This window comes from Gopherus evgoodei, chromosome 16 (genome assembly GCF_007399415.2).
Source record: "Gopherus evgoodei ecotype Sinaloan lineage chromosome 16, rGopEvg1_v1.p, whole genome shotgun sequence".
Classification (NCBI taxonomy): domain Eukaryota; kingdom Metazoa; phylum Chordata; order Testudines; family Testudinidae; genus Gopherus; species Gopherus evgoodei.
In genome coordinates, this window is record NC_044337.1 from 20740004 (window position 1) to 20754945 (window position 14942).

The 14942-nt window shown below is 46.2% G+C and overlaps 1 protein-coding gene across 11 annotated transcripts in view; it reads right to left on the reverse strand.

The window, feature by feature from the left end:
- KCNT1 (potassium sodium-activated channel subfamily T member 1) overlaps positions 1–14942 on the reverse strand; it is a 193209-nt gene that overhangs the window by 42284 nt on the left and 135983 nt on the right. For all 11 annotated transcript variants that reach the window (XM_030536119.1, XM_030536130.1, XM_030536124.1 and 8 more), the window contains 6 exons: positions 13037–13217; positions 11626–11790; positions 10529–10665; positions 5924–5987; positions 4557–4665; positions 1585–1693 (listed from right to left, as the gene is read on the reverse strand). In XM_030536119.1, coding sequence (XP_030391979.1) covers positions 1585–1693; positions 4557–4665; positions 5924–5987; positions 10529–10665; positions 11626–11790; positions 13037–13217 — 765 coding nt within the window. The remainder of the gene's footprint in view (positions 1–1584; positions 1694–4556; positions 4666–5923; positions 5988–10528; positions 10666–11625; positions 11791–13036; positions 13218–14942) is intronic.

Here is a 14942-nt window from a genome sequence, read left to right on the forward strand (position 1 = left end):
GGTACCTGATGCCAGAACAAGGAACAATGATCTAAAATTGCAGTGGGGGAGGTCTAGGTTGGATATGGGAAAAACTTTTTCACTAGGAGGTTGGTGAAGCACGGCAATGGGTTCCCTAGGGAGGTGGTGGAATCTCCTTCCTTAGAGGTTTTAAGGTCAGGCTTAACAAAGCCCTGGCTGGGATGATTTAGTTGGGAATTGGTCCTGCTTTGAGCAGGGGGTTGGACTAGATACCGCCTGAGGTCCCTTCCAACCCTGATAGTCTATGATTCTGCTGAGGAGTTTCAGCCGACTACTGGCCGGGGTCAGGAAGGGATTTTCTTCCCTACTATATTCTGGGAGGGTTTTTTATGTCCTTCATCTGAAACATCATGCCTGGAAGTGAGACACTGGACCGGGGTGGCGGTGTGGAACACGGCTCTGAAGTGGCTCTGAGCATTCTTGCTCTCTCAGGGGCTTGGCCAGCTCGTTCTTGCTCACATGCTCAGGGTCTAACTGATCACCACATGTGGGGCCGGGCAGGAATTTCCCCCCAGGTTAGACTGGCAGGGACTTTGGGGGTTTATCGCCTTCCTCTGCAGCATGAGGATTATCTGGGTATATCTCATTTAATCATTTCCCTGCCATTGCAGGGGCCTTGGGCATTGGTGCATCTCAATCCCTCCTATTCTCTGCCTATGGCACATAATAGTCTAGTCTCCTGTGGGTCTCATTTACTTTGGTCTCATTTCAGTTGCTGGGTTTAGTGGGCGAGTTCTGAGTGGTGGTGGGGGCCTGGACAAATGGTGCCAGTCCTTAAGTCATGTATCTGCAGAGAGGGTGCATCCCCCCCCTGTATGGCACAAAATCTGTGGGTGGCCATTCTCCAAGATACGATTGCCATGCCTATGACTTCCTGCCAGCCATCTGGGTCTCTCTGTTCATTACCTAATGTTCCTCTCTCAAGCTAGATCCAAATAAAGTGTGTGCAGATTTCAGCTCCAGCTATGTGACTTTGGTACTCACAAGGCAAGTGACACTGCCCCAGTTCAATGGGTCACAGAGGACATTCAAAAGTCTTATTCTTTCTTGTAAGATTTATGCTTTTTAACTAGAGATGGGATAGGATCAAGGCCCAGGACACAAGGCGTCAGAGGGAAGGTGATCAGATACACGGCTGGAGCTATAATTATTATTGATCATGTGTAGTCTGATAGCATCTAGAGATCCCAACCAAGGTCAGGTAGATGTTCTACAAACATGATAGTCCCTGCCCCAAAGAACATACAATCTAAATAGAAAAGGGTGGGAGAAAGGATGCATTATGGTCCCCATTTGACAGATGGGGAACTAAAGCACAAAGAGGCTAAGTGACTGACCCACGGTCACACAGGTTGGCTGTGGCAAAGCCTTGAATAAACCCTAGAGTCTCTGTCCCTTTAATACAAGATCATCCTTCCTCTCAAGGCAGATTTAAGTTAATATAGATCCTGATCTAAACTTTGTAGTTCAGGCCCAATCTCTATTTTTATCCCAGAGTGAAGAATGTGCAAAACCCATTCCAGCAAACAGAAGACAGTTCATGAGTAAAACACCAGCACTCACTGGCCCCTGGATGTGTGAACCAGCAGGGTGATGAGCGTGGAGGTTGCTGGGCAGACGCAGTTCAAAGCCAGCATGGCGTATTTGCATTCTTCTTCGCAAACCACATGATCTGAAATGAAAAAGACAATTGCTACCCTCTGAGCATCACTTTCATTTTTCTGATTTACACACCTCCTACAACTGGTAACGTCCCATAGCCAGTTGCTACGCATGGGAGGATGGGGAGGGGGTGCACTGCATGCACAGCTATTTGAGAATGCTGGAGATCGTTTGTTTTATGTTCCAGCCCCTGTGAAGTCAGCGCAGACTGATTAAGCACAGAAGGGGCCACAAGAAAAAGCATCTTGTTTCCAGTACGTACCATAGATGTACCTGGATGACACATGGGGAGCAATGAAAACTAGAATAAATGCAGGGAGGAAAAACAGATTCACATAATGGAAACCTGCCAAGTAAACAGAACTCAGTCCAGACCCCCACCTTTGTCCCCCAAGGCAGAGTCAGGGAAGAGGGATGGATTTCAAACCCCAGGGCTTGGTCCAGATTCATTCTATGAAGGACGAGGTATCACACTGACTGCCTAATGACCTGTACTCAATCTCAAGTGTTCTCTTTCAAGAAAAAAATTATCATTGTCCAATAATAATAATAATAATAATAATAATAATCTGGTAACATTTGAATTTAGGCCCAATCCTCCCACTAGGCCCACATGGTAGTTTGAGGGCAGAGAGATGGCAGAATTCACAATCCAAATTATGCAAGATTATCATGGGGATAAACAGACAAAGAGACCTGTGATACCTTATAGACTAACAGATGTATTGGAGCATGAGCTTTCATGGGTGAATACCCATTTGGTCAGATGCATGCGACGAAGTGGGTATTCACCCACGAAATCTTATGCTCCAATACGTCTGTTAGTCTATAAGGTGCCACAGGACTCTTTGTCGCTTTACAGAACCAGACTAACACGGCTACCCCTCTGATAAATGGGGATAAACAAATGCTCAGAAGATAAGAAAAGCTCTCTCACTTCATTGTAATTTCCCTGATCACAGATTCTAAACTGTTCTGTACTTTACAACACTGTTGAACCCACAATCCCATTTTGGGACACTCCCCGGAAAACACCTAAAAGACACGGACAATAGCTAAAAATACAAACACTACATTTTTTAAAGGTTTTCAGAAATGTGTGGCAAGGTTTAAAAGTTTGGTTGTATTTTGAGTTGGCAGATAAGCCTCTGGCCTACCTCATAATGGCGCAGGGGGACTATTCTGCTAGTGACCTAAGTCCGTGACTCACATTAACGTTACTAGCTGTTAGGAACATAAGAACTGCCATAGTGGTCAGACCAAAGGTCCATCTAGCATGGTATCCTGTCTCCAACAATGGTCAGTACCGGAGCTTCAGGAGGCGTGTACAGAACAGGGCAGTTGGAGTGATCCATTCATCTTCTTCTCCCAGCTTCTGGCAGTCAAGGGGTTTAAGGTCACCCCAAGCATGGGGTTGCATCCCTGGCCACCTTGGCTAATAGCCATTGATGGACCTATCCTCTATGACCATCTCTAGTTATTTTTTTTTAATCCACTTATATTTTTGGCCATCGCACCATCCCATGGCAATGAGTTCCATAGGTTAATTGTGCATTTGTGTGAAAAAGTACTTCCTCTTGTCTTTATTAAACTCGCTGCCTGTTTATTTCATCTGGTTTTTCTTTTGTGGGAATAGGTAAATAGCATTTCTTTATTCACTTCTCCCACCCTATTCATGATTTTATAGACCTCTAACATATGACCCCTTAAGCGTCTCCTTTCTAATCTGAACCATTTAATCATTTCTGTCTCTTTTTGTACAGAAGTCATTCCATCCCCTTAAGCATCTTTGTTGCCCTTTGCTGAACCTCTTCCAGTTCCACTATCTCCTTTTTGAGCTGGAGTAACCAGAACTGGACCCAGCAATCAAGGTGAGGACACATCATGAATTTATATAGTGGCATTATGATATTCTCCATCTTATTTTGTATACCTTTCCTAATAGCTCCTAACTTTCTGTTTGCCTTATCAACATTGAATTTCATCTACCATTTTGCTGCCCAGACACCCAGTTTTGTGAGATCCCTCTGTTCACAGTCAGCTTTGGACTTAATTGCCATGAATAATTTTGTAACATCTGCAAACTTTGCCTCTTCGCTGTTCACTCCATTTTCCAGCTCATCAATGAATATGTTGAATAGGACTGGTTCCAGTAAGATTCTTGGGAGACCCCCTTGTTCACCTCTCTGCATTAGAACACATGACCATTTATTCCAACCCTTTGTTTCCTATCTTTTTACCAGTTACTGATCCATCAGAGGACTTTCCCTCTTCTCCCACGACTAATTAGTTTCCTTAAGAACCTTTGGTGAGGGACCTTGTCTAAGGCCTTCTATAAATCCAAGTACATTATATCGACTGGATCACTCTTATCTTCATGCTTGTTGGTGCCTTCAAAAGAATTCTAATAAAACAGTGAGATGTGATTTCGCTTTATAAAAGCTGTATCGCTTCTTCCAACAAATTGTGTTTATCTATGTGTCTGATAGTTCTGTCCCCTAATATAGTTTCTACCAATTTGCCCAGTCCCGAAGTTAGGCTGGTCAGATCACCTCCGGAGCTCTTTTTTATTCAATTTAATTTCTGTGATGCAACAGGCAGAGGACGAATATCCTAAAATTCGCTGCTAGAAGGACCAAGAAACTAGAGAACACACCACGAGGGCAGTGGCAACTCTGGCAGTGAGAGGTTCAGACTGGTGGCTGGAAGAAATAAGGGAAACCACTGGTGGCGAGTAGCAGCGAATATTCGGGAACATCTGTAGACTGGTGGCTGTGTTCAGCAATACATCTCCCCTCAGGGCTCCTGGTGTGAGTAAGGCAGGTGGATCTGGCCTTCCAGGGGAAGCCCACATCTGCTCACAGCAAACTTACCAGCAAACTTGACATGAAACTTGTTTTCAGGCTTTAGAATCTGAACGTAGAGTGGGCAGTTGGGAGCAAAATCCTTCACAGCCCAGGCTCTCAGGATGGTCTGATGGTCCTGATGAAAGAGAAAGGCAAGAGCAACGCTATAAGCATCCCTCCAGGAGCTCAGTAGGTTCCAGCACCTAACTCACAAGCAATAGTGATCACAGAGAGACAAGAACAGGCAGGTTCACTGCAAACACCCAACCCTCTCAGGCTGCCCCTCCAGAACAAATGTGGAGTCTGGGAGCGAAACAGGAAAAAGAAACTGAGTTCAGTCTAGGATTTGCAGATTTCCTGCGGGGTCCTTTGACTAGCCCAGCCTTAACCTCCTGGCATCCCAGACTGGTAACTGATTTGCTATATACACAGGATCGGATAAAGGCCATACACACAGGTACATGTTAGAATCTGGGTCATCCCAATGCCAGCACACAGGGTTACATACATGCCCACCTGCCCCAGGGATCTGATAAGAAGATATGCCTGAAATCTTGGTAAATAATAATTCAATATGAACTAGCTCCACTATGTGAGGAGTGACGCCCTACGCTGAACTTGTTCTGTGGCCACTATTCAAGGACAGGTTCCTTCTTGGCTAAAGAAAACAGATCTACAAGGGGTCCTAAAGAGACCCTAACTTTCACTCTGCAGGTCACTTCCTCCCACCTCAACCCAGTGTGTCCTTCCCAGGCACCCCTGTTCATTCAGCAACCAGAGGGCAGCAGGCAGACCAGGCCTCTCGTTTAGCTGGTTCCAGTGATGTATTCAAACCATATCATCATTTCCCTCCAGAGTTTTTTAGAGGGTGCACTTAAATTCAAGTGACTGAACCCCAGCCCTCTTGATCTTAACACACAAGCTTCTACTGCCATCTCTGTTAGCAGCCGGCTTGTTAATCTCTGTGTTACAGATTTGTTATTACAAGGGTTTTAGTCACGCTATTTCCTGAACCATGAGGAGGGGTCACCCTTCGCCTGTCCTCTGTAGTGTTACTGAGGGTACATTTACATTTACATTGGAATTACCATACTGGCTCAGGACTTCCTCCAGTCCAATATCTCGGTCTGGATGCTTCTGAGGAAAGAACAAGAATCCCTGCCCTAGAAAGGGATGGGATAACTTGCCCCAGGCAATGTAAATTAGTATTAGCATTATAAGTTTGTTAGCACCCATAAGCAGAGTTCCACAGATCGAAACCAGACTCTGCTAACTGCCACCTCCTTTCGGGGGAGGGTCTTTGGCCTGGATTATGCAGGAGGTCAGACTAGTTTATAATGGTCCCCTCTGGCTTTAACAGCTATGATGCACCAGTAAACCCAGCCCTGTCTTACCGCGGCTGTGCGGTCTGCCTCATTTCGACTGCTGAGAATGAAACAGGCCTCTCCGTTATCCATCCTGAAAACACAAAGAGTTCTGTGAATCACACACAGCCCGCAAGCTTCTTCATCTCACATGCACTCAACTAGAGAGTCCGCCGGCCTGATTTCTGGGCAGTCATAAAAGACGGCACATCTGGGCATTGCCAGGAATCACGTAACCAGCCCTTCTTCCCATCCCTGTCACGTTACAAGAGGAGCAGAGGTAACCTGCGAGAAGGTCATTTCATGCTGCTGTTAGTAAATATGTAGCAAATTAAATACAGCAGACGGGGAACAGCAGGGATGTTATAAAGGGCCTGATCCCAGTTGTACCAGTCAAACCATGTGCATACTGTTCCCTTGGGGACAGGGACCTGATCATTTCTGTGAGCATCCTGTGGATACAGGCTGGACATGGCAGGGGAACACCTCCAGGGAGTGCTGGGGTTGGTGTGTGTCTGTCACTAGCCAGCACAGAGACACCACGGCCGGCGGCTTGCATAGCTAGAGGCTTTTGGTTTCAGGGAGCTGAGCTACAGGAGGCACAAATGAGGCTGTTTCATGGATAGCTCAGTGGTTGGAGCATTGGTCTGCTAAACCCAGGGTTGTGAGCTCAATCCTTGAGGGGACCATTTGGGGATTGGTCCTGCTTTGAGCAGGGGGTTGGACTAGATGATCTCCTGAGGTTCCTTCCAACTCTAATAATCTATGACCCTATGTGAAGGGCAGGTAGCAGCAAGGTGCTTCACAACTCTGAGTATCGCTGGGGAGCATCACGCCACCACCCCCGGAGGAAGCCAACAGGGCTGCAAGCAGATGGCTGCTCTCTGCACAGGCGGGTGTGAATGCCACAGAAAGCCATCCAGTATTTCTCCACAGTTTTATTTCAGCGGTGGGAGGACCTGGCAAGGCTCAGGTAATTAAACAAGGATGCTTCTGGCTCTGGCAGGCGATAGACATGAAACACTTGGTGAACGGTGGAAAGCAGCTCTAATTGCTATAGGTCATAGCTCTGCATTTGTCTTGTCTAGGTAGATGGCAGAGTTAACTTGGGTGATCAGGACATGGGCCGGGCTAGCCCGCGAGCGAGCTGCCACCCTGCAGAGCCAGACTCGAGTGTGCCCATTGACTGCATCCACACTGCCACTGCACTCCCTCATGTGAGGCACTGGGACGTTGGGGCATATCCCAAAACTCTTAGCTCTGCAGAAAACTCAGCCGCTCTACGAGTCTTTCCCAGTGAATTGTGGGAGAACTTGTCGGACACATGGGTGGGGGGGAATGTGAGAAGGACTGGAGAACTATCAGCACTCGAGTGATTTAGCCTGCGTTTGATTGCAAAGAGGGCAATGGGGTTAGCCTATACCCCACAACAGGCCAGCTAGCCTGAATGCAAAGCACCAGCATGCTCAAGGGAGACAGGAGACAGATAAGGGGCAACAGCCAAGTAAAAGCCCGAGTTAACTGCTGTGACCACAAGCCCAAGGTTTGTATCGTGCCTCACACAAACAGTGCTGGTCCTTGGCCAGCCCCTAAGCACTGTTGTAATAAACACGGCAGGGGAGCGGGGATGGGTCATTGCTTCTTAACGGTCTGCTTTGGAAAGCAACTCTGCACCAGGATCCTGCCCAGACTTGTCTGACACAGGTGGTTCCTTGAGTCACCAGAGATGAGAGAGTCCATTGTATGAGGAGAGCCACACAGAGCAGCACTGGGCACAGGGACAGGACTGCCGAATATATACACAAACCTGCACAATTATGCATGCTAGAACCTGCTTGTGCGAACTGTGCTAGGAGCCTCTGGAAATGCATCTCCCAGGGCTTGTCCCAACTGAGGATTTTTGCACCCAAGTAACTTTATTAAAGTGTTGCACCAGAGCAAACCCCCAACAGACGTGTCGTGCAGGTGTAAAAAGCGGATTACTCTGGTTTCAGATGTATCTGCAGTAGCAGCTTGCCCTGGTGCAGCACCTCTGGAGTAAAACCCCTCAGTGAGGACAAACCTCCAGTCTCCCTTTGTGGCACTGCATGGACTGGGGGAGGGGATGAACCCACACTTAAAAGACACAGAGGTGCCCCCCTGCACACATTCTATCCTGGAAGAGTCCTGGCTGTGATAGTTTCTTGTAAGTGCTCTCGCTCCGGAAATGAGCAATCCACGTGAAATGCATGATATTAAATAGCAAAGAGCCCCTTCCCTTCTGGCTGCCTTCCACTGTCCCCTCTCCCAGTATGATCCTCAGTGGTGCTTTCTGCTACCTTTGCAGAGCGATGTCTTTATAAGGAGATACAGTGTGACCGCTTGTGTTGCCTCTCTCTTTCTCCAGTTACCTTGATTTAAACATGATTTCTCTCTCTCTGATTTTAATTAAAATGTCATTTCCCCAAAGAGGCCCCAGTAGACACAGTGAACGATGTCCCTACAAAGCGAGTTTACGCCATTGGTATTTATAAGGCAATGGAGAGAGACACACAAACAGCCAGGAAAATTAAAGATCAGTTTCAGTGTTTCAAGGGATGTGTAAACTGTCCTTGGCGCAGTAAGTACATGCTGAGAATTCAAGAGACGGGGGAAAGGGAAAGGACTACAAAAGCAAAGTAGGAAAAAGGGCTCTGGGGTGGAAGGGAAGAAGAGAGGAGGGAAAGTGGGACAGTAGAATGTGCAATGCTGGAGGGGAGGGGGAAGCCAACGCCTTGTCTATAATAGCAAGTTAGACCTTGGGGTAGCTGCGCCGATTTGAAACTGGGTTGAGCTGCTAATCATGTTGCGCTAGTGTGAACCCTGGGCTGGACTCTCCATTTGCTAAGGCCACTTCGGGCTGCAGCTGGAGATGGCCAAATAAAGAAATCCTGTTGTACACGGGAGCTCTGCTGGAGGAAATCTGGCAGAGGCGACTCACTGTGCCCCTGGTCCCACCCCTGAGTAAGGGAAGGAGGAGACCCATCGGGGTGCTCTAGGGGTGGGGCATGGGAGGGACATGCAGGAGCAGTGGAGCTGGAGCAAAGCTCTACCACATTACTCCACTGGCATCAAGTCCCCCTGCCCCACGCAGCCCTTACTTGTGCAGGGGCCACATCTCGCTCTAGGTAGCAAATGTTTCCTAATAGTTGGACCAGGGGACTCGGACTTGCATCTTCTCAACTCCACCTCTGCCCTTACTGCTAACTCAAGTGTGCCATGGGGCAGGTCCCTCGAAAAATAAGCACAGAATTAAGCTACCCCTCAGGGCGCTGCGAGTCACAATTCATATTTGGAAAGTGCTTTGAGATCCTCAGATCTAGAAGGGCCCCTATTATTACCAGTTACTTTACTGGACACAGTTAGAGTTACACAGTTAGTAAAAGCAGGTCCTTTGGGTGGGGAGGGAAGAGGGTTATTCTTTTTTTTATTTCTCCAGCTCTTGGGGAGAAGGAGGCATTGGGCATCCAGGCTCTTGCATTTTGCAGGAGAAGATACACCTGGGTTTCTGTGCCTCCTGCCGTCAACTTCTATTACTGGCTGCTCAATCCAGAAACAAGAAAAAATTTCATTCTATTATTCTAGGCACCTTAACAACCAGCTAAGTGAAGAGTTTCTTAAGAGAGTTCTACTGGGGTAGGATTAGATTCAAAAGGAACTAGTAATTGGCACCTTTAAAGAATTTTAAAGCCCCATTATTACATTTCCAGTCCACCCCTCAAGGCTTGTTATCCACAAAATGAAGGACCCCTAGCTACAGTTCAATGATCTGATGTCTATTTTTAAGAATTTTACAGTGATGGCAGAGAAAACTGACATCTGTGGTGCATGAATCTTTCATGACTTTTTATACTGGGGTCAGACTAACATGCCAGCCTAGGAGAGCACCATGACAGTGAGTTTTAAATGTGGCTTTACTGTTTGCATCAGTTACTGTTATATCTTGAACTGTCAGCACTGAAATGGATGTCCTTAATAAGGGCTTGTCTACACTTAACATGCTACAGAGGCACAGCTGTGCCACAGGAATGCTTCCCTGTAGACATGCCTACGTCAACAGGCTCGGGGTGGAGGGGTTGTCCGGTCAGCATAGCTAATTCACTCCCTGAGAGATGGTAGCTAGGAAGAATTCTTCCTAACTACATCACTCAGCAGGGTAGATATTTCACACCCCTGAGCAATGTAGTTAAACTAACTCATTTTTCTAGTGTAAACCAGGCCTTAGTAAGCTGCTTTTCTTCATGGTACCTTTTCACCTTTGTGTCTGGCTGATGAGAATTGTCAAAATTTTGAGGCAATAGCATACAAAATAGCGTTCATGGATGGATCGCAGCCACTGCTTGGAGATTTGCACCGTAATGCATTCCTCTTTTAAAAAACGATATGGCAATTGGAGCCACCCATCAGTGAGAGAAGTTTCCCTGCTGGAGTGTTTTGACTCTCCCATGCTTACCTAGTAAGCTATATAGCAGTGTAACCAGTGCTACAGCACAGTCATGCACAGCTCTTGCTCTGAATAACAGAGAACACATATGCTGGTAGCCACAGCAGGAGTCTTGGAGGGCTATTCCCCTCCCCTTCCTCTGTGGATCTTGCTAGGATTGGCTCTATACTCACTTTGCTCTCATGAGATCCTGATCTTTCAGTGCAGACCCCTGAAGATATATCACTCGCTGAGACCACAGAGGAATTTGAAGGACCCGCCGAACTTGTATATCCATCTCTGTTGGGCAAAGTATCACTACGTAGTAATCCTGAAAGAAAAACGCCAGTGTTTGCTTGGCAGCCTGACAGTGCAAGGGTGGTAAGATCATTTCACTTGCTGATTGAGCAGGCAATTCTATGCAGGTTTCAGCATTACACTATTAATGGTGTGATATCACTTTGCACCAGCGCTGAGATGTCACAAGAGTTTGAAGCACACACAGTGTTTTCCCCCAATCACGTTTGCACAATGGCTCTAATGTAGGCACATCTGACAATTGAATGATTAAAGGCCTGAAGATTTGGCTCAGAAAAGTGGGGCTCTGTGTATTTAGAGAAATTGACAAGCCTTCAAAAATGAAATCTACATTGAATCAAGGCTGACAATGATGACAGTGAAATCTTGATTGGTTCTTGAATTAAATTCAAATACAAGGTGCATGTGAGCCATTCTTAATAGTAGTGGGGTGAAAGTTACACCCATTCACTGATAAACGGCACTGATTAGACTTGATTATTCCATTCGGAGCTGGGTAAATCATCTGGGCTTCAACAAGCAAACATTTTATTTATATAGTATAAGGCATTCAATTTGGTAAACATCTTCTAACATAACACATTTAGATAGGCATTTTCAATGTGCTTGGATACTACAGCAACAAGTGGTGCAGAAAATCCCGAACCAGCCCCAACAGAGTGTGCCCATTGTTGTGGCATAGAAGGAGGTATGTATTGCAGGCTGTTGAATCTACCAGGACTGATACAATATGTATTTCTTCAGTGAATTGAAACCAATTACCAGACTATACTGAAGACTAATCTGGTTGAACTGATATTTTTTACCTTATATGTATTCCTGTCACATGTCCTTTGCTTCCCTCTTCCATGTGCTCAGTGCCGGGTGGGGCACTGATTACCCACAGCAAGGTCTAGCAGCACGGAGAGCTCAGTAAGGACTTTGTTCAACTGCTAACACCGGTAGCCCTGAAATAAAACACGTCTGCCTTTACCTGCAGCCGGGGATGGGCGTAGAACTCATTCAGAAAGTCCATCAGGAGGTCGATCTTGAGGGAACTGACACAAAGGACAACGTGTTTCTCCGTCTGTGCTCGGTGGCGGCTGTAATTCCCTCCTGATTTCTGACGTTCCATCCAGAGATACACAAGCTCCTCAAACTGCAAACAAAGGCAGACAACTCATGGGGTGAGACAGACTGTGGGGCGGGCTGAATGCATTCAAGGATTCAGAACACTTTCACGGCTACAAACTGCACATCCATAGTTATAATGTCCCCTGGTTAGCCACATACTCCTGTGCAAGGTTAAGAGAGCTCTGGATAAAGGACAGTTGAGTTTATACACGTACAATGTTGTATGTAATATACAGGAATGTAATTTGTGTTTAATGCTATGATGAAGGACATCATGCAAATGCCTGTAAGAGCGAGAGAATGGAGAAGGCATAGATAGGATAGACAGACTAGACACATGCATATTAACCTGTACACCCTGTTGGAAATGGGCTGCTTCATTTCAAGAAACTTTAAATGACAAACATCCTGAGATTTTCTGTAGTGTACATGTCCTGTACAGTGCTAGGCATGCCTGTATTGTACCACATACGTACACTCAACACACATGTATACACGTTAAAATGAACTCACATCGCAGTATGTGAACATACAGTGTTGCATACACGGAGCACTTCTGATTATGTTGGTGAATATCTCTTGTGCTGGGGCAATGGATGAGATTTCTTTTTGCTTATGGCCCTTTGTGACAAAATTCCTCCCCACAGCTCCCTCACATGCCATCTTAGCCATTTCTGGGAGGTATTTGCAAACTGTGACAATGTGTTCTCTAGCGCGCGCGCACGCACACACACACACACACACACACACACACACACACACACACACACACACACACACACACACACACACACACACACACACACCCTTCTCTGCTTGTTCCGTTTAAGGACAGAAGGAAAGGAAATACATATTGGCTATTCAATCCCAGAGGAAAATCTTTTCTAAGAGCATTTCCCTATACCCCTCGCCTGACACTAAGCAGTTACAGACAGTGAACACTGCAGGCAACAGCCTGTCACTGCTGCATCGTGCTGCTGGCTGGTGGAGAAGGAGCACTGGCTTGTTTGCTCCCAGACGTGATGCATCGAACGCCATGGCTCAGCCCCCGGCTGACAGTGCCTCAGAGCAGAAACTAAGTTTCCTCCATACCATGGGTTGAGAATTCCTCTGTAACCTCTGGAAATCTCAAATCTCATTCCTAGTTAACTGGCTAGTGAAGTGGAAATCACCCTCCTGCTGGTCCTTCTCACGGGCCTTGACACACCAGCAAAGCTGCCATTTCTAATAAAGGCTGAGCTCATCTTCTTCTTCATGGCTGTGTCACTTACCTGGAGGGGCAGCACGACAAGGGCAACGCAAATCATTATAACCACCAGGAGCTGCGAGGGCCAGATCTTTGGGGTCACATCTCCATAGCCCACGGTGGAGAAGGTGACGATACAGAAGTAGAAGGACTTGAAGAGGGAGAGGTTGTCGCCTGCTCTTTCTAAATGCTGGATGCCACAGGTTCTGCAGGGATGGGGGAAAGGGAGTATGTGTTAATTAGGCTTTCACACGGCACTCCATGAACATCAGGTTCCTGATCCTGCAATGTATAATGCCCTCCATTCCTACTGATGGCAGTGGGGGAAGAGGGCTGGAGAATGTCTTAGAAGAAGCCTTAAACCTCCCAGACTCATGGACAGAATTCATCCCTGGTGTATCACCAGTATTGTCAGTGGGATAAATCTGGCCAACTTGACAGCACTTCTAGTTTAGAGGTTCAATTTGGCTCAGATAATCTTCCCCCTCAATTAACATCCTCATCAGAACATTACCCCAAACTCTCGCCATCAGGTACCACACACCAGTAGTACAACACCACTTATGTAGGCATCATGGAGTCCAAGGCCCTATGTTTCTGACAGAACCTAGTGTTGCAGAAAGGTAAACAGGAAGCTCATTCCATCCTTGATATGACTCAGATGTCGTTAAGGGCTCTCAGTCTCATGACTGACTTCAAGTGAGATTCTTCACTGAGCACGATGCTGCTAATACATTTCACTCTGCACTGCACCACTATTCTCTTTGGAAACACAAACTCTCTGGAACCAAGCAGCTGATCTCCGCAGTAGTCAGTCAGCATCTCTTGAGAGGCATGCAGGTTAAAAGTCATCTTGGTGAACACAAATCATGTAGAAGTAGCCTTGGAATTTAATTCTAGTGCTATCAGACAGGACAGGAAAAACATATAGAGTCACAGAGGGCATGAACTGCTAAAGGCAAAGTGTACTGTGGGTTGTTTTTATTTTAAAAGACCTGTCAGGCTGTTTAGACCTATCACACTCATCAGCTTCACTTTGTGTCCACTTACAGCTTAACTGGTATGTTACATTCAAAGTCCAGACCAGTGGAGATGTAAAAAAATGTCAAAAGTCTAACTAGACATGAAATACTTAACAATGGAAAGACGTCCATGTTGTTTTAAATGCACGGGGTAAAGGGTTCTTTTAATTAGCAGATGCCTCCATGACCCATTAGACAAATGGCAATAGAGCAACCATGGTAACCTCCTCCAGATGGACAGCATGTTTAGGAAAGGCAAAGACTTTAATGTACAAGCCATCACAGCTGAATTAGAGTCCAACAAATATCTCCCCTTTGAAAATCACAAGATTCGCCCTGGGCGTGACAGCACTTACTGCCCTGCTCTGAGCCATGTGCACTTACATAAGCCAGACTTGATCCTGGCATGCTCCAATTAACAAGTTTCTGTTAAAATCATGTAATTAGAGACAATCATTGGCTCCTAAAATAGGAATTGATCTGCCTGAAGCTAAGTGTTCAGGAGGACAAAGCAAAGTAAAGAGAAGCTCTGAGTCAGTGGAGCGCGTCTGATTCTTTTATCAGCCATCACCACTTCCGAAGATCAGGCCCCAAAAAAGGAAAGAAAACAACAACCCGAAATGCTACAATAAAGTGTTCTGAACATTTAGGATCACTTCCAGCTGGTGTAAACTGGTATAGCTCCATCAAAGTCAAATGCTGATTTACACCAGATCTGGGCCTTAATCCCATAAAACTAAATACTGACCCTATTGAGATCAACGGTCAAGCCCCCTTGAGCTCAATGGACCCAGGATTTGGCCTTGTATAATTTGTGATGGATGGAGATTAAAAGGCTTGGGAGCTCAGTTTGGTTTGGGTAAACAGCCCTAAACTATAATGCTTTGATCAATATATATATTTATATAG